Source organism: Xenopus tropicalis, chromosome 6 (assembly GCF_000004195.4).
Source record: "Xenopus tropicalis strain Nigerian chromosome 6, UCB_Xtro_10.0, whole genome shotgun sequence".
NCBI lineage: Eukaryota > Metazoa > Chordata > Amphibia > Anura > Pipidae > Xenopus > Xenopus tropicalis.
In genome coordinates, this window is record NC_030682.2 from 9393701 (window position 1) to 9418594 (window position 24894).

The 24894-nt window shown below is 49.2% G+C and overlaps 1 protein-coding gene across 3 annotated transcripts; it reads right to left on the bottom strand.

Moving 5' to 3' along the window:
• Positions 1-740: 740 nt before the first annotated feature.
• On the bottom strand, positions 741-19285 carry ccdc13 (coiled-coil domain containing 13). Of its 3 annotated transcripts, none has more exons than XM_002939312.5 (16): positions 19189-19285; positions 16496-16725; positions 9148-9296; positions 8537-8679; positions 8060-8140; positions 7756-7872; positions 7479-7583; positions 7234-7398; positions 6837-7013; positions 6423-6629; positions 5230-5357; positions 4609-4683; positions 3618-3728; positions 3363-3517; positions 2219-2330; positions 741-1615 (listed from the first exon to the last, which is right to left on the bottom strand). In XM_002939312.5, the coding sequence occupies exons 2-16, from the start codon at positions 16717-16719 to the stop codon at positions 1450-1452; spliced, it is 2115 nt and encodes a 704-aa protein (XP_002939358.1). In that variant the 5' UTR covers positions 16720-16725; positions 19189-19285; the 3' UTR covers positions 741-1449. The 3 variants fall into 3 exon arrangements, with proteins under 3 accessions (XP_002939358.1, XP_004915641.1, XP_004915640.1); XM_004915584.4 differs by having other exon boundaries at positions 3372-3517; positions 4609-4686; XM_004915583.4 differs by having other exon boundaries at positions 4609-4686.
• Between the last annotated feature and the right edge of the window lie 5609 nt (positions 19286-24894).

A 24894-nucleotide genomic window follows, 5' to 3' on the forward strand; every position in this document is an offset into this window, starting at 1 on the left:
GTGAACCTGGCAGGGGTGTGTTCTGGGAGTTTGTTGGAAAAAGCCATTAAATGGTCCCTAAGGTGTGTAGTTATGTTGCTGGGGGTTGCTGTGCTATCCACAGGGGAGGAGGAGGCATTTGGATTTAAGGGTGTGTCTTAATATGCCATAATATAATTCTTTCATATATGAATAACTGTTGATATCCCCGCAGTGAGGACCAAGCATTTGGGATTTTGCTGCACTACCACCATTATGATAAAATGGGTGTGGTTTGAAGTGGGTGTGGTTCAAAAAAGGGGAGTGGCCAAAATTGGCTTCCTTTAGCGGCCCTCCACCATGTATGCCAGAGAAATTCCGGCCCTCGGCACCGCAGAAGTTGGACAGCACTGCTATAAAGCATCAGGAACAAGATTCATGCCCCCTTGCTGCACTCAGGCCCAGACTGTGGGTTGGGGTAAATGCCAGAGGGGCTGCTGTAAGATGCCCAGGGATGGGCAAACTCTTTGGCTCAGGGGCTAACAGATGGGCCGGGCCAGTGTTACGCTGTCTCCGCTCGTCAGTCCAAGTCTCGCGTGATGAGACTTGCGGAGCGGGCTGGCTGGATTAAAAAGACCAACAGGCTGGACGTGGCCCGTGGGCCGTAGTTTGCCCACCCCTGCCATAGACAGTCACTATTTATTGGGCTGCTGGGGGGGCAGTTTGGGCTTCTTTGTTCTTTAAATGTCAGGGTCAATTTTGAATCCCAGTCCAGACCAGGCTGCACTCAAGCACTTTTTTTATTTTGTATAACAAAATAATTAAAGCTCTACAACACAGATATGATCCTTATCCTGTATATACAAAACACACACAGGGGCAGAATGGTTCAGTTACATACATTATAGAACACACACCTAAAGGGACAGGCAGTAGGAACAGAGGGGGGGTGATCTCATGAAAGGGCGTGTCTTTGAGGGGAGGTGTGGCTACTCATGGGTGTTGGGTTATGTTCCATCATACACACACTAGTGCATCTATAACAATATGGGCCCCATGTTGATAATGGATCTATCTGCCAATGTGTTGCAAAGACATTTCCAGACTTGAGATGTAGGTGCCATGGTTTTATCCTTTTTTTTAGGTAAAATATGGCTTCCAATGTCTCCAAATGCGCTGAAGGCCCCCCCCCCAGCATCATGGCGGAGAGATCAGTGTACTATCCCACATACAGTAATACCTACAGTACAGACTGGGAGTTCATAGCTATATAAAGTGCTAGGATTCATTGCAAGTCTTTGCTTTGGTGGACTTGCCCCCGGTGGTAGCCCTTCCGCCCACGCTGCACTGGGCAAATAGGCTGAAATAAATGGGGGTTTACTCCTCCTGAAACACACATCTGGCCGCCATCTTGATGTTATTCTGCGGATACCACCTTTGGAATCTTATTTAAGATTCTGATTGGACAGGAGGAGGTCAGCTGATGTCAGACTAGCGCCCATTGCGCTCCTGCTTGTGCTGCCGCAAAGCTTGTATGAAGATCTGCTTCACCTCGCCCATCATCTCGTGGTAGAGCTTGAGGTCGTCCTCTTTGGTCTTCAGCGTGCTCTTCAGGGACGTTTTTATGGCTTCGTTCTCGTCCATCTGTATGGCCAGCCTGCCATTGTAACCGGGAGAAAGTATCATAGTATATATGCTACATACAGTGAATGGAACCCAGGTCGGCCATATTAGCCTCATCGGGTGAACCAGAACCTTACTGAGTGGCCCCTTGGCTATATTCAGCAGGTTGGTGATTATTTATATGTCTGTCCAATAGTCCAAAATGTCTGTCCTATACAGGGCCGCCATCAGGGGAGTTGGAGGATGCTGGGGGGGGGGAGCTGGAGGATGCTGGGTGGAGCTGGAGGAAGTAGGGGGGAGTGGGGGAGCAGGAAGCAGCGTGGAGCGGGCCACAGTATGAGGACACTGGGGGAGGACCAGCAATGTTTTAGGGGGCCCTGGGCTGGCTAGCAATGTTTTAGGGGGTCCCTGCCCTGGCACCACTGCAAAATTTAACTCCTGGCTACCAATGTTTTAGGGGGGCCCTGGCTATCAATGTCTGTGTGTCCTTTGTACTGATGGGAGGGGTCACTAGGGGAGGGGCCTGTGATTTCTGATGGCCGACCTGGTCCTATAACTGTCTATCCAATAGGCACAGAGCACACTCCCCAACTGATCCCATGAAATAGCCCCCAGGACACAAGAGGCAACAACTTACTGTGTGCGGAGCTCCTCTATCTGTGTCTCCAAGGGCAAGTCTGCTGGAGCAAAGGAAACTTCCGTTTTTCCGTTGAAGTTCACTGAGTGCCTTGAGATAGACAAGGATGGCCCTGGGGGTGGGGGGGTATAACAAACACTAGATATGACCACTGTATATTCTTTATTGCCCCCTTATATAAGTACCCTCCTTGATTTTATTCATTGATATCACAAGCCAATCAAACATGTCAGGTGGGTGGGTGCAGCCTTTCTATTGAGTACACAAGGACAGCTGTCATTCAAGTGAAGTCCTGATCCACCGATCTGAAATCGAAACCACAGGAACTGCTGTATTTGTATAGATAAATGTGATTTTCACCCCTGAATGGAATTGCCTGACAGTCTGGGCCGACACTGAGGACACTTACTGTAAATACTGTATCCCTGGATCATGGTGAATATGTTAGTAACAACAGAGGGACATCTAGTGGACAGATGTAGGTACTGCACTGACACTGTCTGCACTTGTTTAATATTAGGAATATTTGGAATATAATATATTATAATATATTGATTTAAAATAACTCTATATGGTCCATTCTGTCTGTACAGCTCTCTCTAGAATTTTGCCTTGCATTGCTAAGGCCTTGAGTTCAATCCCAGCCAGGGCACTAAAAGCAAAGAGTTTGTGTCTGTATGGGTTTCCTGCAGGTACAGTTATATCCTCCCCCCCTCCAATAACTTACAGGCAAGTCATAAGACTACCCCTACTGTGTGTGAATGTGATAGGGACCTTTGATTGTAAGCTCCTCTGGGGCAAAGACAAAAGGGAATGACGTATAATCTGGAGTAATGTGTCAGCACTATATAAATAACAGGAATAGGAAATAAATATCATTATTTTGACACTTAATGGCAAATATATAACAGTAAAGCACTGCTCTGGTAAGGTATCCTGTATGAACCAATCACATTTGCTTTCTTTATTCCAACTACACTACACATGTAAATGCTTATTGTTTATTGGCTGCTTTGGACAAACTTGGCCAAGGTGCTACCCAGCCCCCACACCCTGCTTGTGTGGGCACATGTGGAACTTTGGTTCATACACATTCTTGTTGGTGGAAAATCCATCATACAGACAGGCACTGAGCTGAACGTACCGGCCTTACCCCGGGCTGACAGTTTCTGTGTGCCCACGTTCTTTGCCGTATCCATCTTTAGCCTTTCTGCCTGCTGCTCTAGCAGGACACAGCGCCTCCTTTCCTCCTGCAGCCTCTTCTCTGCGCCCAGCAGCTTCTCATTGCTTTCCTCTACCCTGGGGGAAAGGTACAAAGTTCAATAGAAAGAGGGGTTATAAGCAATATATCCGAACATAACGAGAATGCAGTGTGTAAATGAGCATAAATGGGCTTTACCTCTTCTGCAGAACAGAGACCAGCTCCATCAGTCTGTCCCTCTCCACCTCGGCAGCCTGGCATAGGGTTCTGTACTCTGTGACCTGCGCCTGCAGCACCCGCACCTCTGAACTAGGAAACCAGAGAAGCTGGTGATTTATAGCAGTCAGCGCAACTCACAGGTCTCTTCAAATAAAGGCAATTAGACCCATTTACATCTGGATCTCTATACATACATGCAGGCAGGCATAAACCTTACAGCTATGGGCAGCATCTTTGCATCTGCATATACTGTATCCATGTACCATGGGATACTTTTTCTTGTGGGGAAGGAGCTCCCATTGGGGAAGGATAATAGGCAAGTGGGCGTGGCCTGTAACAAATAGTTGCTCCTCCTATCTGCAGTCTCTTATATGGTGTGCCACATTCCTGTACGACCTCATTGTGTCCCTTGCCTAGTCACATCATCTCCCTGAATTATAAGCTTTATAGATTAGGAACTACTTGCAACTGAAAATCCCCAACTTTTTGTGTAAGAGTAAAGATGATAGCACAGGCCATGGCTGCAAGCCATTAAAGAATAAGTAAACCTTTTTTTAAATCTCTAAAATTACTCTGTACATCCCCCAGAATAACATAACGTTCTCCATGCATACAGAATTTTTGTTACTCTATTGCAGCAAGTTTAACTGCAGCTCTTTTACTGACTTCCTGCTTTCTGAGCCCTTATTCTCTCTCAAACCATGAAGAGGTGGAGTGAGCAGTGAGCATGCCCAGTAGGCTCCTGTTTGAGGTCATCATAGCTGGAGAGAGAAGGAGGGCTCAAGAAGCTAAAGGGGGCGGGGCTTCATGCTAGAGAAGGAAGTCAGTAAAAGAACTGCTGTAATAGAGAAATAAAATACATCTGCATGGGAGAAAGGTATGTTATTCTGGGGGCTCTTTAGAGTAATTTTAGGGGATTTTACAAAGGCTTACTTATCCTTTAATGATTAAGTCACTGCAGATTCTTTACCTTCGAGGGGAAGCGCTGATATTTCCATTGGGAGACTGAGCCTGTATCAGTTCATGCCCCAGCTTCGAGACTGTCCTGCTTGATAAAATGAAGGAATCAGAAAAACAATAATAAACAAACATTCTCAACAGTTTCTATTTTATAGCTGAGACCTTTATTATAAGATTTAAAATCATTTACAAGGTGACTACTTGAATCAATGTGACCCAGTGAGGCCCACCAGTAGAAGTGGACTTTCCCTCCTGTGCTGCAGCCATAGTTCTAGGGACTGGAAGCTGCATTAGAAAATAGACAGGGGAATAGCCACAAAAGCTACATGACGGATAGGATGTTACCAACTGGATAGAGCCCAGCAGAAGGTGGTTCCTCTCCATATCTGGGCTAGAATTCCCAGAAGGACAGGGGGCTTCCTTCTGTCATCCAACCACAAGCTGGAGGCAAATTCTATGCTATTTTCACCAGTGCCAGGCTAATAACTATCTAATGGCTGTATCTCACAGGCAGATAAACTGAGCCACAAAGAGCCACCAAGGCAATAATGATGGAAAATAATACAATGGGGGTAGACACTACCATTTCCTTACCAGTTCTGTATCCCCCCTTAACATAGGAAGCTCTTACCTGCCTGACCAAGGTTGGTCTCCGCTGTCCGACAGTGACCTGATAGGCGACAGTTTTTCTGATTTTGCCACTGAAGGAAATTCTTGAACATCCAAGATTTTGCCACTGCTCTCTTTCCTGTGATGGTTCTGTAGAGTACAATAAATGTTTCATATAATTCAAAGGGGTTGTTCACATTTGAGTTAAGTTTTAGTATAATGTGGAGAGATAATATTCTGAGACTGCAATTGGTCTTCATTTTTTATTATTTGGGGTATTTTGATTATTTCACTTCGGCAAATCTCCAGTTTGGAATTGCAGCAGTTATCTGGTTGCTAGGGTTTAAGTTACCTTAGTAACCAGGGAGTGGTTTGAATGATAGACCGGTATATGAATAGGAGAGGGCCTGAATAGAAAAATATGTCATTAAAAGTATCAATAACAATAAAATTGTAGGCTCGCAGAGCAATAGTTTAAAAGTTGTAAAGAGTTCTAAGTAGAAGGCAAATAATTTAAAAACTATAAAAAATAAATACTGATAAGTTGCTTAGAATTGGCTTCCTTCACTTCCTTATCATTCCCATGACTTTAAACACATTTATACCTTGTGAGTAGTGCAAGTCAAAAGCTGCACTCACTGGGGCTCATTTTAAAACACCGGGCAAATTTCCACATGGGTAGAAACCCATAGCAACCAATCAGTGATTGTTGCATGTTGAACAACAAAAGCAAACATCGGATTGGTTGCCATAGGTTACTGCCCAGGGGCAAATTTGTTTATAAAAGTGTTTGGCAAAAGTGTTTATAAATGAGCCCCACTGTGTGTCATGTGCTGTGTGTGAAACGGAGGCTTGGAGCCAATTTGACCTGAGCTGTGGTCACATGAGCACCATTCAAAGTGACATCACTAGCCCCCCCCCTACAGCTGCTGGGGTCTGTATCTAATTCCCCAGTCAGCTGTTTGGTTTCCTACCCTCAGCTAGGGTTATTTAAAGCCATAGGGAGAATGGGATCCCACACAGTGACACAGAAAGGCACAATAAGAGCTCACCTGGGTATATGAAGGAACTGGTGTGTGCATTGGTTATTTGTCACTGAGGAAGACATGAGTCTGTTTAGGGAGGTTACACTAACTATTTAAGAGTTCGATAAAGGCAAAGTCTATTCATGGGGAAATAGAAAAAAAGGAAAGTAATTCAAATTGTAATTTTTACCTTAAGAGTCAACTGTTTGATTTCATCCTCCAGCTCCTTCACCTTGGCCTCCCGTTCTGCCACCATGTACTTGAGCTGAGAGACCAGGGAGCTCTGTTTCTGCGCCTCGCTGTTACACTGCATGTTCAGGTTCTGCTGGGAATCTTTATTTTTCTGCTCTTGCTGGCTGAGACGGGTCAGAACCTCCTGCATGTTCTTCTGCTGGCTCTGTTACACATAAGAATGGGTTTGTTTCAGGGATGTGTTGTTGCAAGGTTAGTCATTACGGAGCAATTGCTAATTCCATGTTATACTTCTGGGTAGCTGACCGCAGATACATATATATATATATATACAGTGCAGCTGAATGCAGATATAGGTGGTATAAATCTGCTGCAAAAAAAATGACTATTTTTTACATGAAGACATTATTACCAGCAAGGCATCTATGAGCTCATTGTCGTGCTTCCCCTTTTCTAGAATGGTGGCCATTTGCATCTTCAGCATCTTCACTTCATTGGACAGCACCGTGTTTCTGGCTTTCGAAGCCTCCAGCTTTTTCTTCAAATCCTCGTTGTCTTTCTTGAAGGCCTCGTATTCTGCTGTGATCTTCTGCAATCAGGAAAGAAAACAAATGTATGTTGTTGTATTAAATGATAGTCTATAGCTGGCATGTCCAACTTGTGGCCTTTCCACTACAACTCCCAGCCTACCGGAGACTCTAGGTGTTGTAGTTCTGCAACAGTTATTGGACTCCATATCCCCAACAAAAGAACTTTAAAGGCACAGTGAACCTTTTTTATTAAAAAATAAAAGTGATAAATGTAACTACCTCCAATGCTTCCTTCCTCTCTTTCTCCAAGGTGCGGATCCGGAACAGGTTCTTCTCCTGAGCAGCGACTCTCTTTGGCACGGTCACTCCCGACAGCTCCTCTTCCAAACTCAGCTCTGAGACAGGGCTCCTACCTTGCCCCAGCTGGTTTTCCAGCTCACGGACCTACGGGATTATAAATAAAAACATTTTCATTATGAATCACAGAAACTACATTGTTCCAGGTGTAAATGTTAAATACTCACCCTCCCTTGCAAGGCGAGAATCTGCTGTGCCCGTCCCCGCCAACTTCCAGACGAGGCTGCCAATTGGCTAATGTTCACTTCTTCCCCAACTTCACTGACCAGTACCTGTGGGTGAGCAGATTGATGGATAAGACAAAACTCTCAGCAACAGAACGCTCACAGATGGCAGAACAAAATGGTTCCAGAGGCACGTGAGGATATCTGGTGTAATAAGGCTGAGAATAACTGAATCCCAGATACTGTGCTGAATAACGCAGACGCTTTACTGCTTGGGTACCTTGTGGGCGACTTTCAGCTCTTGCTTCATGGACTGGATTTGGTTACGATATTCAATCATTTTTAAATTTGTGGCAGCAAGTTTCTCCTGCAAAGCTTTCAGCTCCGGACTCTCAGCCTGAGGGTCAAAATGAAGACATGGTCAGGCCCGGGGCTCACTGTATCATTCAACAGATCAGCATGAAGTGTCAGCAAAGAAGGCAAGAATCCTTCTTCTAATGCAGATGTCAATCAATAAGAGTTTCCATGGAGACGCAAATTAATTGAGTGGGTTTACAGTAGTAACAACAATTTTTCAGGCTTACCGGAGTGCCGTCAGCTATTTGGGTCCTGGAGTGCCCATTGCCAGACTCCTTCCCTGTATAATTCACTGCCAGGTTCTGCAGCTGCAATACAAGTACAAGTTTTGACGTTAAAGGGATACTGGCGTATATATATAAAGTGGAGGATATAAATAAACTTACCTAGAAATTAGGGGGAAAATGTCTCAGCCGGCTTCACTTTTTCTTACCAGGGGAAAACAATTCTTGATTTTAGGTATGAAATCTCTCTAAACCAATGCCCCCACTTCCCAACATTTTTTGTCCTGCTGCAAATACACGTACAGACTCATACACAGTGCAACTAAGTGACTAAGGACCCTTTGGACCGAATCAGTAGCTTATTGGCCTATATATGGATTCAAACAGATGGCCTGCTAGAACAATAACTGACTGGGGAATGGCCGTTTATCTATCGTATGTGTTTTACCTACTGTGTAATTTTCATGAGCAGATACTGACCTCCTTTTCCACACCTTTCACCCTGTTGTTCAGCTGTTTCACTTTGGTTCTTTCACTCTCCAGTTCAGCAGTCAGTTCCCGATTTTTCTTGGACAACTCAACAATTTTAGTAGCTGCGACGTCCCCGGCCAAACCAGCCGTTCCTGAAACCAAAACCAACTGAGCTGCAGCTTTAAGCATCCATAGCAACACAGATACGGCAATACCGACATTATGTAACAATCCAATGGGGGCACAATGTTCCCTCGCTATAAATGTATGGTTTGTGTTGTCCCATAATGGTCAGATGTGCCAGTCAGCTGCCGCCTGTGGTCACCTAGGCCATTCTAGAGAGTACAATTGTGGGCTGATATATTGCTCAGTAACTGAGAGGACAAAATGGTGATTAAGTAAACTATACAATAGGTGAATGGTCGGCACAGAGGCTTCAGTTCAAACCAGCAATATGTGATTTCTCTGGCATATGATAAAGAAGGCACTCCTGTCGAATGCAGGGAGTATTTCCCATACAGCTAGCTTACACGCCCCTCACCCAGCTGGGTTATTGTGTAGTGTGAGAGTGCTGCACATATATATATATACGTTATACAGATTGGATAAATAATATGTACCCGCTAAGGCAAGTTTTCCTTCTTCGAGTTTCTTCCTGAGATGTCGGATCTCAAACTCTTTCTCCTGCACCAGTTTATGCAGTCGGCCATTTTCATCCTTCAGTTCCCGGATCTGATCCTGCAGCTGATCATTCTCATCTTCCAGAAGCCTGCAACGGAGGGGACTTTATTTAAACTCCACCCAAACACAACTTAAGCTTTTTGAAAAGTTTGAAAGTTGAAAAACATAATTTTAAGTAACTTTGCAATATACATCAGTTAAACAATGTGCAGCCTTTTTATGTTTAATGTAATAATATGGTTTGGAACAGTTCCCTAAGCCCCGCCCTTGTTCCCTAAGCCCCACCCCTGTTCCCCTGCTGATCTGGCTGACTACTTTGTGACTCAAATAAAATGCAACAGTAGCCGCCTGTCCTCAGCCTGCCTCCTCCCAATCCCACAATCCCCTGCTGCACATGTGATGTCAATAAGGAAAGGAACATCCCAGTGCAATGCATTGTGGGTTATGTAGTTCCTGCATGCTGTCTGTAAGCTGTGGGGAAGTTGTTACAATCTATAACATCAGTGTTTTAGTCCCTCCTCCCCTGCCAGGATTTCCAATGATGCAGAAAGAGAAAAACAGTTTTGCAGCTGGATTTCAGCATATAAAAATGGGATTTATTCCTACTGTTTGACGGAACAGATTACAGGGATAGGGGTATTAGGGGTTTCTGGGTTGTGTGGGGCTTTTTTAACAAATTTTTGTCAAAAGGCAGAGTTCCCCTTTAATGGAATCTGTTATATATTATATTACTCTGTACATGTTATAAACAGGTTGGGCCATCTGCAGGTCAGGCGGATTGTGTAGATAAGATAAGGGGATTTATTACTTACCGTTACATCCTTTTCTCTTTAGTCCTATGGGGGACACAGGCACCATGGGGTTAATCTCCTCCCACCAGGAGGCAGGACACTTTTAACTTAAACTTTCTCCACCCTCTATAACCCTCTGCCCACTCCCAGGCAACTCAGTTATTGTAACAAGAAACCGAGCAAACTTAGTTCTAAACATGGTAACTATAACACGGCTGAGTGAGAAGGGATGACTGATCTCCCCAGTTTCCAGGGAGGGTTGGCCTGTGTCCCCCATAGGACTTAAGAGAAAAGGATGTAACGGTAAGTAATAAATCCCCTTTTCTCTTACGTCCTGGGGGACACAGGCACCATGGGGACATACCAAAGCCGTCCCCAACTGGGAGGGAGGAAACATAACTCGTAACTCGTAGGAATGTGTGTGCAGTCTAAATTTTAACTACTGACTGCAGAACTTTCCGCCCGAATGCTGCCTCTGCTGAGGCAAAAGTATCAAAGCGATAAAATTTTGCGAATGTATGAGCAGAGGACCAGGTTGCTGCTTTGCACAGCTGCTCCGCTGAGGCTAAGTTCCTACACGCCCATGAAGCACCCAATGCTCTGGTAGAGTGAGCTTTTATCGCGAATGGTGGTGTTTTTCCGAGGGAAATGTATGTCTGGCGAACAGTTTCCCTGATCCAGCAAGCAATAGTAGCTTTTGAGGCTGCATTACCCTTTCTGCTGCCCGAAGGAATCACAAATAGTGTTCTAGTCTTCCTAAAATGAGCTGTTCTTTCCACGTAGACCCTCAGGGATCTAACTACGTCTAACTTGTGTAGTTTGGTCTCTTTTGGATTTTTGGGGGTGCTACAAAATGATGGAAGTACTATCTCTTCGTTTAGGTGAAAGGACGATACCACCTTTGGGAGGAAAGTCGGTACTGTACGTAGTACCGCCTTTTCCTCGTGGAAGATCAGGTAAGGAGGGTCGCAGGACAGTGCACTTAGTTCAGACACTCGCCTTATCGAAGAAATGGCCGTAAGGAATACTACCTTCCAGGTCAGCCAGGGAAGTTCAATGGTTTGGATAGGCTCAAAGGGGGCTTCCAAAAGTGCTGACAAGACAAGGTTAAGGTCCCATGGTGGGACTGGAGGCCGCCAGGGTGGGGAGACGTGAGCTACTCCCCGTAGGAATACCCTTACGTCGTCTTGCAGAGCTAGTTTTCGCTGTAGAAGAATGGATAGAGCGGATATCTGGACTTTGAGGGATCCCAAACTCAAACCCTTGTCCAGACCATCTTGAAGGAATTGAAGGATAACAGGTACCCTTGCACCTTCGTAAGGAGTGTTTCTTTCTGAGCACCACCGCATGAAGATCTTCCATATTCTGTGATAAGCCTTGGAGGATATTGCCTTCCTAGCCCTGATCATGGTCTGGGCCACCACTGCCGAGAACCCTTTGCTGGTTAAAATGTTGGTTTCAAGTGCCACGCCATCAAATTGAACATGGCTGGATTGTGGTGCAGTATTGGTCCTTGGTGGAGCAAGTCTGGTCGGCTGGGAAGTGGGATTGGAGGGTCGATTGAGAGGTTCACCAGGTCTGTGAACCATGCCCTCCGAGGCCAGTTTGGGGCGATTATAATGAAGATGCCCTGTTCTTTTCGTATCCTATTGATAAGACGTGGAAGCATGGCTATTGGAGGGAAGGCGTAGGCTAGTGGAACTCCCCAAGGAGCTGTCATGGCATCTACTCCTACAGCAAGATGATCTCTTACCTTGGATATGAATCGTAGTGTTTTCCGATTGTGGCGAGACGCCATGAGGTCGAGGTTCGGATTGCCCCATTGGGACACTATGAAGTTGAAGACTTCGGTATTCAGTTCCCACTCCGTGGGGTCTATTTGGTGCCGGCTGAGATAATCCGCTTCCCAGTTCAGGAGTCCTGGGATGTGGATTGCGGAAATCTGCGGGACCTTGTCCTCCGCCCAGCGCAAGATCTTGCTGATCTCGCTCGCTGCGGCCACGCTTTTGGTACCCCCCTGGCGGTTGAGGTACGCCACAGCTGTGGCGTTGTCGGACTGGATCCTGATGGGTAGTCCGGTCAGTTGTGGTTCCCAGTGAATCAAGGCTTTGTAAATGGCCCTGATCTCCAATATGTTTATTGGGAGTCTCGTCTCTGTCGCTGACCATAGGCCTTGTGCCGAAAGGTTTTGGAATGTAGCTCCCCATCCTGACAGACTGGCGTCCGTTGTGAGGATCTGCCAGTCCGGGTCTACAAAGGATTTCCCCTTTGTTAGGTGGGCTGGTGTTAACCACCAGTCCAGGGAATCGATTGTCTGTGTCGGGAGGGATATCCTCTGGTTGAGGGACTGGTGTCGTCGCCAGGTCGAGAGAATGACTCGTTGGAGAGGCCTGAGGTGGAATTGAGCGAAAGGTACTGCCTCCGTGGAGGCAACCATGACCCCCAGCACCTTCATGCAGAATCTGATGGATGGTCTTGGGATAGATTTGAGCTGGCGGACCAGTAGGCGAATTTTGTGGACCTTTTCCTCCGGAAGGAGAATCTTTCCTTGGTGAGTGTCGAGGAGTAGGCCCAGGAATTGTATTTTCTGCGACGGGTACAGGCACGATTTGTTCATGTTGATTGTCCATCCGAAGCTCTGTAGGGTTCGGATGGTTAGATCCAGGTTCTCCCTTGCCTGATGTGATGAGTGTGCCTTGATCAGAAGGTCGTCTAAATATGGAGTAATATACACTCCATGGGCTCGAAGAAGGGCAGCCATGGTTGCCATGATCTTCGTAAAGATACGCGGGGCCGAGGACAGGCCGAAGGGGAGGGCCACAAATTGGTAGTGGTGGTTGTGATAAGCAAAGCGCAGAAATTTTTGGTGAGGGGGGTAGATTGGGACATGAAGGTAGGCATCCTTCATGTCTAATGATGTCAGGAATTCCTGGGGTTCCAGTGCTCTTATGACAGATCTTAAGGATTCCATCTTGAAGCGTCGGTAGTAAACCCATTTGTTGAGAAGTTTTAGGTCCAGTATCGGGCGGAAGGAGCCGTCCTTCTTGGGGACCACGAAGAGATTTGAGTAGAACCCCTGGAATTTTTGGGATGGAGGGACTGGGGTCACAACCCCGGTCCGAATAAGGTTGTCTATGATGGACAAGAAGGCTGCGTGTTTTTGCGATTCCATTGGGACTCGGGATAGAAAGAACCTCTGTGGAGGTGTTCGATGGAGTTCTATCTTGTAGCCGAAGGTGACTATGTCTACGATCCAGGAGTCCTCTATGTGGCTTGCCCAGGTACTGGCGAAGCGTTTTAACCTTCCCCCGACCTGCGTGTCTGTCGTTGTGGTGGTCGGCCAGTCATGCGGAGGAATTCTTCTCGTTTGAGTTCTTGGGGAAGGATTTGCGGGGCTGCCATGAAGCTCTTCCTCTGGAAGTGGAGCCTCCTCTGGAGGGGAAGGAGGATCTTGGCGGGGACGATCCCTTCGAGAAGCGGGACCCTTGCCCGCGAAAAAAGCGCTGTCTCTTGAAGGAGGCAGAGGAAGAGGAAGACGACGATGGTCTGCTCTTGGGCTTGTTCTGTGGTAGGAATGTGCTCTTACCTCCTGTGGCTTGTGAAATTATCTTTTCCAGCTCTTCCCCAAAGAGGCGGGAGCCCTTGAAGGGGAGGGAGGTGAGGGACTTTTTGGAGCTGAGGTCCGCGGACCACAGGCGAAGCCACAAGGATCGTCGGGCCGCTACTGAGAGAGCAGATGTGCGAGCTAGAACCTTCAAGGCGTCCAGTGAGGCTTCACTTAGGAATGCGCTGGCCTCTTGTATGTGCATGGCAACTGATTCGATGTCCTCCACCGAGTCCTCTCTCTGGATACTTGTGATAATGGTGTCTGACCAGGCTTCCAGGGCTCGGCTTACCCACGCCATTGCAAGGATAGGTCTGAAGGCTGTGCCTGCGGAAGTAAAGATAGCTTTAAGGAATCCCTCGAGCTTTTTGTCGGTAGAGTCCTTAAAGGCAGATGCGTCTGGGACGGGAAGGGCAGTGGCCTTAGAGAGGCGCGATACTGGGGCATCCACCAGAGGTGGGTTGCTCCATTTCCCTAGTGCGTCTTTAGGGAAGGGATAGAGTTTGGAGAATTTTCTAGTGACCTGAAACTTGTGTTCCGGGAGGTTCCATTCCTCCTGGATAATGGCCTGCAGCTGGTCATGCGCTGGGAAATTAACCTCGTGTGAGGTAGTTCTGCCAAATAGTCCTTTAGCGGATTTGGCTCCCATGTCGGGGTCCTCAATCTTGAGGGCTTGGAGTACTGCTATGATGAGGTCGTTAGGTGACCTAATGGGATCTGGGGCAGTCGAGGATGATTCCTCGTCTGATACTGATGGTGACAGCTCCCCTTCGCTAAGCCCTTCCTGATCGGAGTGGGACTCGGGTGAGGAAGGAGCAGTTGTGTCCTTGGGCATGGGGGACTTACGTTTGTTTGTGACCTTAGGTGTAGTGGGTGTTGTTAGCTTCTCTAATATTTTGTCCAGAGAGGATGCTAGCATGGGGATTCCCTGTAGGCTGTTTAGGGAGTTAGACAGTGATATTGCCCAAGCTGCGGCCTCTGGTGCCCCCGCAGCCACATTGCCCGAGGGTGAGGGTAGTGTTGCCTGTACATTCTCCCCCAACCCTGATCCCAATGTACCCGGAGGGGCCTGGGGTGTAGTGCGCTCAGGCTCTGAGGTAGCAGTTGTGCAGATTTTGCAAACTGGGTCCTTCTGTGCTGTCTTAAATTTGGTTTTGCACTGAGCACAGGCAAAAAAGGATACCTTGGGCGTTTGTTTCCCCCCCCTGAGGAAGAGAGTATCGCCTGATCCCTCAGCCATGCTTTTTCTGTGGCTTAGATCCTACCTTAACCGTGACGCAGTCTGGTGGTAGGCAGAGAGTGTCAGGAAGGTGGGAGAGAGTATTGGCGCGTTAGGTAGGTGTCCTGCCTGGCGCTGGCGACAGCTTGTGGCTAGCGTGGTGTGGCGTTGTACGCGCTCTGTCTGTGCACTTGTGGCCTGCCGGAAGGGGAGGGCCAAGTGAGGGCGCGAAGGAGAGGTCAGTGACCTATAGCGGAAGCTCTCCGCTCTCGCCGGAAGTGTGCGCTGTGCAGTGCGCGGTCGGCCAGCCGGCCGCGCGGTTAACTCACCCGCCAACCTCTTTCTCCCCGCTCGTGCCTGGTGCTGTGCGCCGACTGGGGAGAATAGGTGTGGGTCTGCGATGGCCTTTATCTCCCCTCTTGTGCCCGAGGGGAGGGGGAGTTGTGGCCCATATACCCGCCGCGGCGGGTATGCCGTTGGTGGTAGGAGGCTAGGGGGGGGAGGGTGGCCCCGTGCTCCTAGGTGTGCGCCGTGGCATCACCTGTGGCCCGCCCGGAGGTATCTACCTCTTGGTAAGGGGCCTCATCGCGGCTATCCAGCGTTGGGGGCTGACGCAACGAGTACAGACCAGCTGTCTCAGGTACCACCCCTGGTGTTAGGGCTAGGCCCCAACCGAAGGATCCTTGAAGTTGTCTCCTAGAGACCCTTTGTCCAACCTCCTTTTGCGAGGACACTTAAAAAACTGAGTTGCCTGGGAGTGGGCAGAGGGTTATAGAGGGTGGAGAAAGTTTAAGTTAAAAGTGTCCTGCCTCCTGGTGGGAGGAGATTAACCCCATGGTGCCTGTGTCCCCCAGGACGTAAGAGAAAGGTGAGTTACATAAAGGATATAGACATCCCTGTCTGTGATGTAGGGTTGATTTTAGGGTTGGGCATTAGGGAAGGCATTTGAGTTGGGCCTCCAGAATTTTAGGGGCGCTAAAGTAGCTCCATCTGTCTTCACCTGTAGGGTGAAGACACACAGAGATTCTAGTAGCAGCTACTTTTTCACAGCTATTAAACACTAGAAAATCCCCTGCCATAAGCAATACTAAGAATTGTATCTGCTAAAACACACAGAGAGACAATCATCAGTAAATGATCAGCATTGTCTATTTTAGTAGCCACAACAGGTAGCTGCTACTAGTAGCTCCGTGTGTCTTTACCCAGTGGGGATCTGTGCCCCTGATGATGCCCCCAGTAACCTCCCATCTTGTTTTCTGCTGGTCTGGGCTGCTGTCACTTACTCCAGATTAGGGGCCTATGCATAATACACCATATATACAGAATATAAATGTCAAGATATAACACTGATTAGTAATTAATACAGTTACTACATGGCAGCTATAAAACCAGTCCAATTAGCATCAGAAATTATGAAAGCTTATTTTCTGTTTGATCATTTGTGACGACCCCTGAGCTCAGCTTCGCAGCAGCTGCCCAGAGCCCACTGAGCATGTGCAGTGCCACTGACACTTCTAATAAAATCCAAGATGGGGAGACAGTGACAACTTTGATCATTGGATCATTGCTGTTATAGAGATGCTGAACCTATAGGCTGATACATTTAGTTCAATATACAGAATATAGCATTTCTAGCCCTATTTATTTTTAGGGTTTGGTGGCACCTACAGTACCTTTTGCCGATGTCACTGGTGGAGCTGCCGCCTGGTCTCAGCAGATGGAGCTGATCCTGCACACCGAATGCCTCGCTGCTTCTGCTTCTCTCCTGCTGCTGCGGCTGCTCCTCTTCTTTCTCTTTCTTCCTCTCCATCAGCCTCTGTAGCCGTTTGTGCTGCTGCTCCTGCAGGGCCTTGAACTGCAGCCTTAGGTTTTCATTCACACGTTCATCAGACTCCATGTTACCCTGCCCAGGGGACAATTGGTATCTCTATGTAATAATGTTATAATATATACAGTCTGGCCATTTCCCTATGGGACCAAACTGTAAATTATATCCTTATAAACGGTGCTTAGTGATGTCATCAGTTATAATCGGAGCTTAGTGATGTCATTTCTGTCACATGACTCACTGAAACTTGTATATTATAATAAATAAAGTACCCCCTGTTGTAAAATGTGAGGATATTAGAAGTCACCTCGGTGTTCCATGACCTTTGAATTAACTTTTAATATGATGCAGACATCGGTATTCTAAGACAATTTGCCATTGGTCTTTATTTTTTTATGTTTTTTCAGTTATTAAGAGTTTTGTTCAGCAGCTCTCCCATTTGGTATTTTACAAGCTATCTGGTTGCCATGGTGCAATTTACCCCAGCAACCATGCAGCTGTTTTGAACAAGAGTTGGAAATATGAATAAAGGAGGGCCCAAATAATAAGATAAAGTAATAAAAAGTAACAATAAAACTGGAGCCTCAAAGAGCAATAGTTGTTGGCTGCTGGGGTCAGTGACCCCCATTTAACTGGGTTGCCCAACCTATGGCCCTTCAGCTGCTACTGCTGAACTGTAACTCCCAGCTGAAGGCTGCTGTAGTAGTAGCGGCTGAAAAGCCAGGGGATGGGCAACGATCCTGTATTATATAGAGAAGAAATAGGGCCCCGTATGGGGCCTGCCATAAAGCCCCAGGGCCACAGAGCTAGGGCTGCGGTGTAAGAGGCTCTGCAGCAACTGAGGAGCAGGAGCCCAATGGGGCTAATATTACAGATCAAGGGGCCCCCAGGCACTGCAGGAAGGCTTGGGCCCCCCCAGGCACTGCAGGAAGGCTTGGGCCCCCCCAGGCACTGGAGGAAGGCTTGCCCCCCCCAGGCACTGCAGGAAGGCTTGCCCCCCCCCCAGGCACTGCAGGAAGGCTTGGGCCCCCCCAGGCACTGCAGGAAGGCTTGGGCCCCCCCAGGCACTGCAGGAAGGCTTGCCCCCCCCCCCAGGCACTGCAGGAAGGCTTGGGCCCCCCCCAGGCACTGCAGGAAGGCTTGGGGCCCCCCCAGGCACTGCAGGAAGGCTTGGGCCCCCCCAGGCACTGCAGGAAGGCTTGCCCCCCCCAGGCACTGCAGGAAGGCTTGCCCCCCCCCCCAGGCACTGCAGGAAGGCTTGGGGCCCCCCCAGGCACTGCAGGAAGGCTTGGGCCCCCCCAGGCACTGCAGGAAGGCTTGGGCCCCCCCCCAGGCACTGCAGGAAGGCTTGGCCCCGCCCCAGGCACTGCAGAAAGGCTTGCCCCCCCAGGCACTGCAGGAAGGCTTGGGCCCCCCCCCCCCCAGGCACTGCAGGAAGGCTTGGCCCCGCCCCAGGCACTGCAGGAAGGCTTGCCCCCCCCCCCCCAGGCACTGCAGGAAGGCTTGGCCCCGCCCCAGGCACTGCAGGAAGGCTTGCCCCCCCCCAGGCACTGCAGGAAGGCTTGCCCCCCCCAGGCACTGCAGGAAGTCTTGGGCCCCCCAGGCACTGCAGGAAGGCTTGGCCCCGCCCCAGGCACTGCAGGAAGGCTTGCCCCCCCCCAGGCACTGCAGGAAGGCTTGGCCCCGCCCCAGGCACTGCAGGAAGGCTTGGCCCCGCCCCAGGCACTGCAGGAAGGCTTGCCCCCCCCCAGGCACTGCAGGAAGGCTTGCCCCCCCCCCCCAGGCACTGCAGGAAGGCTTGGGCCCCCCCAGGCACTGCAGGAAGGCTTGGGCCCCCCCAGGCACTGCAGGAAGGCTTGGGCCCCCCCCCAGGCACTGCAGGAAGGCTTGGCCCCCCCCAGGCACTGCAGGAAGGCTTGCCCCCCCCCAGGCACTGCAGGAAGGCTTGCCCCCCCCCCCCCCAGGCACTGCAGGAAGGCTTGGCCCCCCCCAGGCACTGCAGGAAGGCTTGCCCCCCCCAGGCACTGCAGGAAGGCTTGGGCCCCCCCAGGCACTGCAGGAAGGCTTGGGCCCCCCCAGGCACTGCAGGAAGGCTTGGGCCCCCCCAGGCACTGCAGGAAGGCTTGAGCCCCCCCAGGCACTGCAGGAAGGCTTGCCCCCCCCCCCCCCAGGCACTGCAGGAAGGCTTGGGCCCTGCCCTGAATAGAAATTATACAGGAACTATTAAGTGACGTCCAACCTATTATTCTGCCACCCAAAGGGGGATGTTGGGAGTTGTAGTTTATGAACAGTTGGGAGACAGGTTGGACATCATTTATGTTTATAGCAAAAACCATAACACTTGTTACAATTACACATTGTCTCCCTTGTGGCCCCTGAGATAGTGGGGCCCCAAGGCAAGGAGCCCTAGTATTCGCTGTATAATGAATAAGAATTGAGGAGAGCCGCTCCCACAAAATATCCGTCCCCCCCAATCCCACTCACCCCTTGGTGCCCCCCAATCCCACTCACCCCTTGGTGCCCCCCAATCCCACTCACCCCTTGGTCCCGGCTTCCTGCGCTCTGCCCGCAGTTCTACTTGATGGATGGGAGGGGGAGGGACGCGTCACCCTGGCAACGGTCTCCATGCCTGTCAGCAATGTCGGCTCCCCGTGACGTCATAAAACTGCGCCGCGTCTAGGGTTTTCCCTTCTGCTGGCAGCTGCGGGGCCCTCACTTATACAGTGTTCCCATACTGTCAGGCTGCCCCTCTGCTTCTGTACTGCAGGAGATGGAACTCTGAGCAGTCTCATATGTGGCAGCAGTCTCACTGTCCTGTACTGCAGGAGATGGAACTCTGAGCAGTCTCATATGTGGCAGCAGTCTCACTGTCCTGTACTGCAGGAGATGGAACTCTGAGCAGTCTCATATGTGGCAGCAGTCTCACTGTCCTGTACTGCAGGAGATGGAACTCTGAGCAGTCTCATATGTGGCAGCAGTCTCACTGTCCTGTACTGCAGGAGATGGAACTCTGAGCAGTCTCATATGTGGCAGCAGTCTCACTGTCCTGTACTGCAGGAGATAAAACTCTGAGCAGTCTCATATGTGGCAGCAGTCTCACTGTCCTGTACTGCAGGAGATGAACCTCTGAGCAGTCTCATATGTGGCAGCAGTCTCACTGTCCTGTACTGCAGGAGATGGAATTCTGAGCAGTCTCATATGTGGCAGCAGTCTCACTGTCCTGTACTGCAGGAGATAAAACTCTGAGCAGTCTCATATGTGGCAGCAGTCTCACTGTCCTGTACTGCAGGAGATGGAACTCTGAGCAGTCTCATATGTGACAGCAGTCTCACTGTCCTGTACTGCAGGAGATGGAACTCTGAGCAGTCTCATATGTGACAGCAGTCTCACTGTCCTGTACTGCAGGAGATGGAACTCTGAGCAGTCTCATATGTGACAGCAGTCTCACTGTCCTGTACTGCAGGAGATAAAACTCTGAGCAGTCTCATATGTGGCAGCAGTCTCACTGTCCTGTACTGCAGGAGATGGAACTCTGAGCAGTCTCATATGTGGCAGCAGTCTCACTGTCCTGTACTGCAGGAGATGGAACTCTGAGCAGTCTCATATGTGACAGCAGTCTCACTGTCCTGTACTGCAGGAGATGGAACTCTGAGCAGTCTCATATGTGACAGCAGTCTCACTGTCCTGTACTGCAGGAGATAAAACTCTGAGCAGTCTCATATGTGGCAGCAGTCTCACTGTCCTGTACTGCAGGAGATGGAACTCTGAGCAGTCTCATATGTGACAGCAGTCTCACTGTCCTGTACTGCAGGAGATAAAACTCTGAGCAGTCTCATATGTGACAGCAGTCTCACTGTCCTGTACTGCAGGAGATAAAACTCTGAGCAGTCTCATATGTGGCAGCAGTCTCACTGTCCTGTACTGCAGGAGATAAAACTCTGAGCAGTCTCATATGTGGCAGCAGTCTCACTGTCCTGTACTGCAGGAGATGGAACTCTGAGCAGTCTCATATGTGGCAGCAGTCTCACTGTCCTGTACTGCAGGAGATGGAACTCTGAGCAGTCTCATATGTGGCAGCAGTCTCACTGTCCTGTACTGCAGGAGATGGAATTCTGAGCAGTCTCATATGTGGCAGCAGTCTCACTGTCCTGTACTGCAGGAGATAAAACTCTGAGCAGTCTCATATGTGGCAGCAGTCTCACTGTCCTGTACTGCAGGAGATGGAACTCTGAGCAGTCTCATATGTGACAGCAGTCTCACTGTCCTGTACTGCAGGAGATAAAACTCTGAGCAGTCTCATATGTGGCAGCAGTCTCACTGTCCTGTACTGCAGGAGATGGAACTCTGAGCAGTCTCATATGTGGCAGCAGTCTCACTGTCCTGTACTGCAGGAGATGGAACTCTGAGCAGTCTCATATGTGGCAGCAGTCTCACTGTCCTGTACTGCAGGAGATGGAATTCTGAGCAGTCTCATATGTGGCAGCAGTCTCACTGTCCTGTACTGCAGGAGATAAAACTCTGAGCAGTCTCATATGTGGCAGCAGTCTCACTGTCCTGTACTGCAGGAGATGAACCTCTGAGCAGTCTCATATGTGGCAGCAGTCTCACTGTCCTGTACTGCAGGAGATGGAACTCTGAGCAGTCTCATATGTGACAGCAGTCTCACTGTCCTGTACTGCAGGAGATGGAACTCTGAGCAGTCTCATATGTGACAGCAGTCTCACTGTCCTGTACTGCAGGAGATGGAACTCTGAGCAGTCTCATATGTGACAGCAGTCTCACTGTCCTGTACTGCAGGAGATGGAACTCTGAGCAGTCTCATATGTGACAGCAGTCTCACTGTCCTGTACTGCAGGAGATGGAATTCTGAGCAGTCTCATATGTGACAGCAGTCTCACTGTCCTGTACTGCAGGAGATGGAACTCTGAGCAGTCTCATATGTGACAGCAGTCTCACTGTCCCTGTACTGCAGGAGATGGAACTCTGAGCAGTCTCATATGTGACAGCAGTCTCACTGTCCTGTACTGCAGGAGATAAAACTCTGAGCAGTCTCATATGTGACAGCAGTCTCACTGTCCTGTACTGCAGGAGATGGAACTCTGAGCAGTCTCATATGTGACAGCAGTCTCACTGTCCTGTACTGCAGGAGATAAAACTCTGAGCAGTCTCATATGTGACAGCAGTCTCACTGTCCTGTACTGCAGGAGATAAAACTCTGAGCAGTCTCATATGTGGCAGCAGTCTCACTGTCCTGTACTGCAGGAGATGGAACTCTGAGCAGTCTCATATGTGACAGCAGTCTCACTGTCCTGTACTGCAGGAGATAAAACTCTGAGCAGTCTCATATGTGACAGCAGTCTCACTGTCCTGTACTGCAGGAGATGGAACTCTGAGCAGTCTCATATGTGACAGCAGTCTCACTGTCCTGTACTGCAGGAGATGGAACTCTGAGCAGTCTCATATGTGACAGCAGTCTCACTGTCCTGTACTGCAGGAGATAAACCTCTGAGCAGTCTCATATGTGACAGCAGTCTCACTGTCCTGTACTGCAGGAGATAAAACTCTGAGCAGTCTCATATGTGGCAGCAGTCTCACTGTCCTGTACTGCAGGAGATGGAACTCTGAGCAGTCTCATATGTGACAGCAGTCTCACTGTCCTGTACTGCAGGAGATAAAACTCTGAGCAGTCTCATATGTGGCAGCAGTCTCACTGTCCTGTACTGCAGGAGATAAAACTCTGAGCAGTCTCATATGTGACAGCAGTCTCACTGTCCTGTACTGCAGGAGATAAAACTCTGAGCAGTCTCATATGTGACAGCAGTCTCACTGTCCTGTACTGCAGGAGATGGAACTCTGAGCAGTCTCATATGTGACAGCAGTCTCACTGTCCTGTACTGCAGGAGATGGAACTCTGAGCAGTCTCATATGTGACAGCAGTCTCACTGTCCTGTACTGCAGGAGATGGAACTCTGAGCAGTCTCATATGTGACAGCAGTCTCACTGTCCTGTACTGCAGGAGATGGAATTCTGAGCAGTCTCATATGTGACAGCAGTCTCACTGTCCTGTACTGCAGGAGATGGAACTCTGAGCAGTCTCATATGTGACAGCAGTCTCACTGTCCTGTACTGCAGGAGATGGAACTCTGAGCAGTCTCATATGTGACAGCAGTCTCACTGTCCTGTACTGCAGGAGATAAAACTCTGAGCAGTCTCATATGTGACAGCAGTCTCACTGTCCTGTACTGCAGGAGATGGAACTCTGAGCAGTCTCATATGTGACAGCAGTCTCACTGTCCTGTACTGCAGGAGATAAAACTCTGAGCAGTCTCATATGTGACAGCAGTCTCACTGTCCTGTACTGCAGGAGATAAAACTCTGAGCAGTCTCATATGTGGCAGCAGTCTCACTGTCCTGTACTGCAGGAGATGGAACTCTGAGCAGTCTCATATGTGACAGCAGTCTCACTGTCCTGTACTGCAGGAGATAAAACTCTGAGCAGTCTCATATGTGACAGCAGTCTCACTGTCCTGTACTGCAGGAGATGGAACTCTGAGCAGTCTCATATGTGACAGCAGTCTCACTGTCCTGTACTGCAGGAGATGGAACTCTGAGCAGTCTCATATGTGACAGCAGTCTCACTGTCCTGTACTGCAGGAGATAAACCTCTGAGCAGTCTCATATGTGACAGCAGTCTCACTGTCCTGTACTGCAGGAGATAAAACTCTGAGCAGTCTCATATGTGGCAGCAGTCTCACTGTCCTGTACTGCAGGAGATGGAACTCTGAGCAGTCTCATATGTGACAGCAGTCTCACTGTCCTGTACTGCAGGAGATAAAACTCTGAGCAGTCTCATATGTGGCAGCAGTCTCACTGTCCTGTACTGCAGGAGATGGAACTCTGAGCAGTCTCATATGTGACAGCAGTCTCACTGTCCTGTACTGCAGGAGATAAAACTCTGAGCAGTCTCATATGTGACAGCAGTCTCACTGTCCTGTACTGCAGGAGATGGAACTCTGAGCAGTCTCATATGTGACAGCAGTCTCACTGTCCTGTACTGCAGGAGATGGAACTCTGAGCAGTCTCATATGTGACAGCAGTCTCACTGTCCTGTACTGCAGGAGATGGAACTCTGAGCAGTCTCATATGTGACAGCAGTCTCACTGTCCTGTACTGCAGGAGATGGAACTCTGAGCAGTCTCATATGTGACAGCAGTCTCACTGTCCTGTACTGCAGGAGATGGAACTCTGAGCAGTCTCATATGTGACAGCAGTCTCACTGTCCTGTACTGCAGGAGATGGAACTCTGAGCAGTCTCATATGTGACAGCAGTCTCACTGTCCTGTACTGCAGGAGATGGAACTCTGAGCAGTCTCATATGTGACCGCAGTCTCACTGTCCTGTACTGCAGGAGATGGAACTCTGAGCAGTCTCATATGTGACAGCAGTCTCACTGTCCTGTACTGCAGGAGATAAAACTCTGAGCAGTCTCATATGTGGCAGCAGTCTCACTGTCCTGTACTGCAGGAGATAAAACTCTGAGCAGTCTCATATGTGGCAGCAGTCTCACTGTCCTGTACTGCAGGAGATAAAACTCTGAGCAGTCTCATATGTGGCAGCAGTCTCACTGTCCTGTACTGCAGGAGATGGAACTCTGAGCAGTCTCATATGTGACAGCAGTCTCACTGTCCTGTACTGCAGGAGATGGAACTCTGAGCAGTCTCATATGTGACAGCAGTCTCACTGTCCTGTACTGCAGGAGATAAAACTCTGAGCAGTCTCATATGTGACAGCAGTCTCACTGTCCTGTACTGCAGGAGATGGAACTCTGAGCAGTCTCATATGTGACAGCAGTCTCACTGTCCTGTACTGCAGGAGATAAAACTCTGAGCAGTCTCATATGTGACAGCAGTCTCACTGTCCTGTACTGCAGGAGATAAAACTCTGAGCAGTCTCATATGTGGCAGCAGTCTCACTGTCCTGTACTGCAGGAGATGGAACTCTGAGCAGTCTCATATGTGACAGCAGTCTCACTGTCCTGTACTGCAGGAGATAAAACTCTGAGCAGTCTCATATGTGACAGCAGTCTCACTGTCCTGTACTGCAGGAGATGGAACTCTGAGCAGTCTCATATGTGACAGCAGTCTCACTGTCCTGTACTGCAGGAGATGGAACTCTGAGCAGTCTCATATGTGACAGCAGTCTCACTGTCCTGTACTGCAGGAGATAAACCTCTGAGCAGTCTCA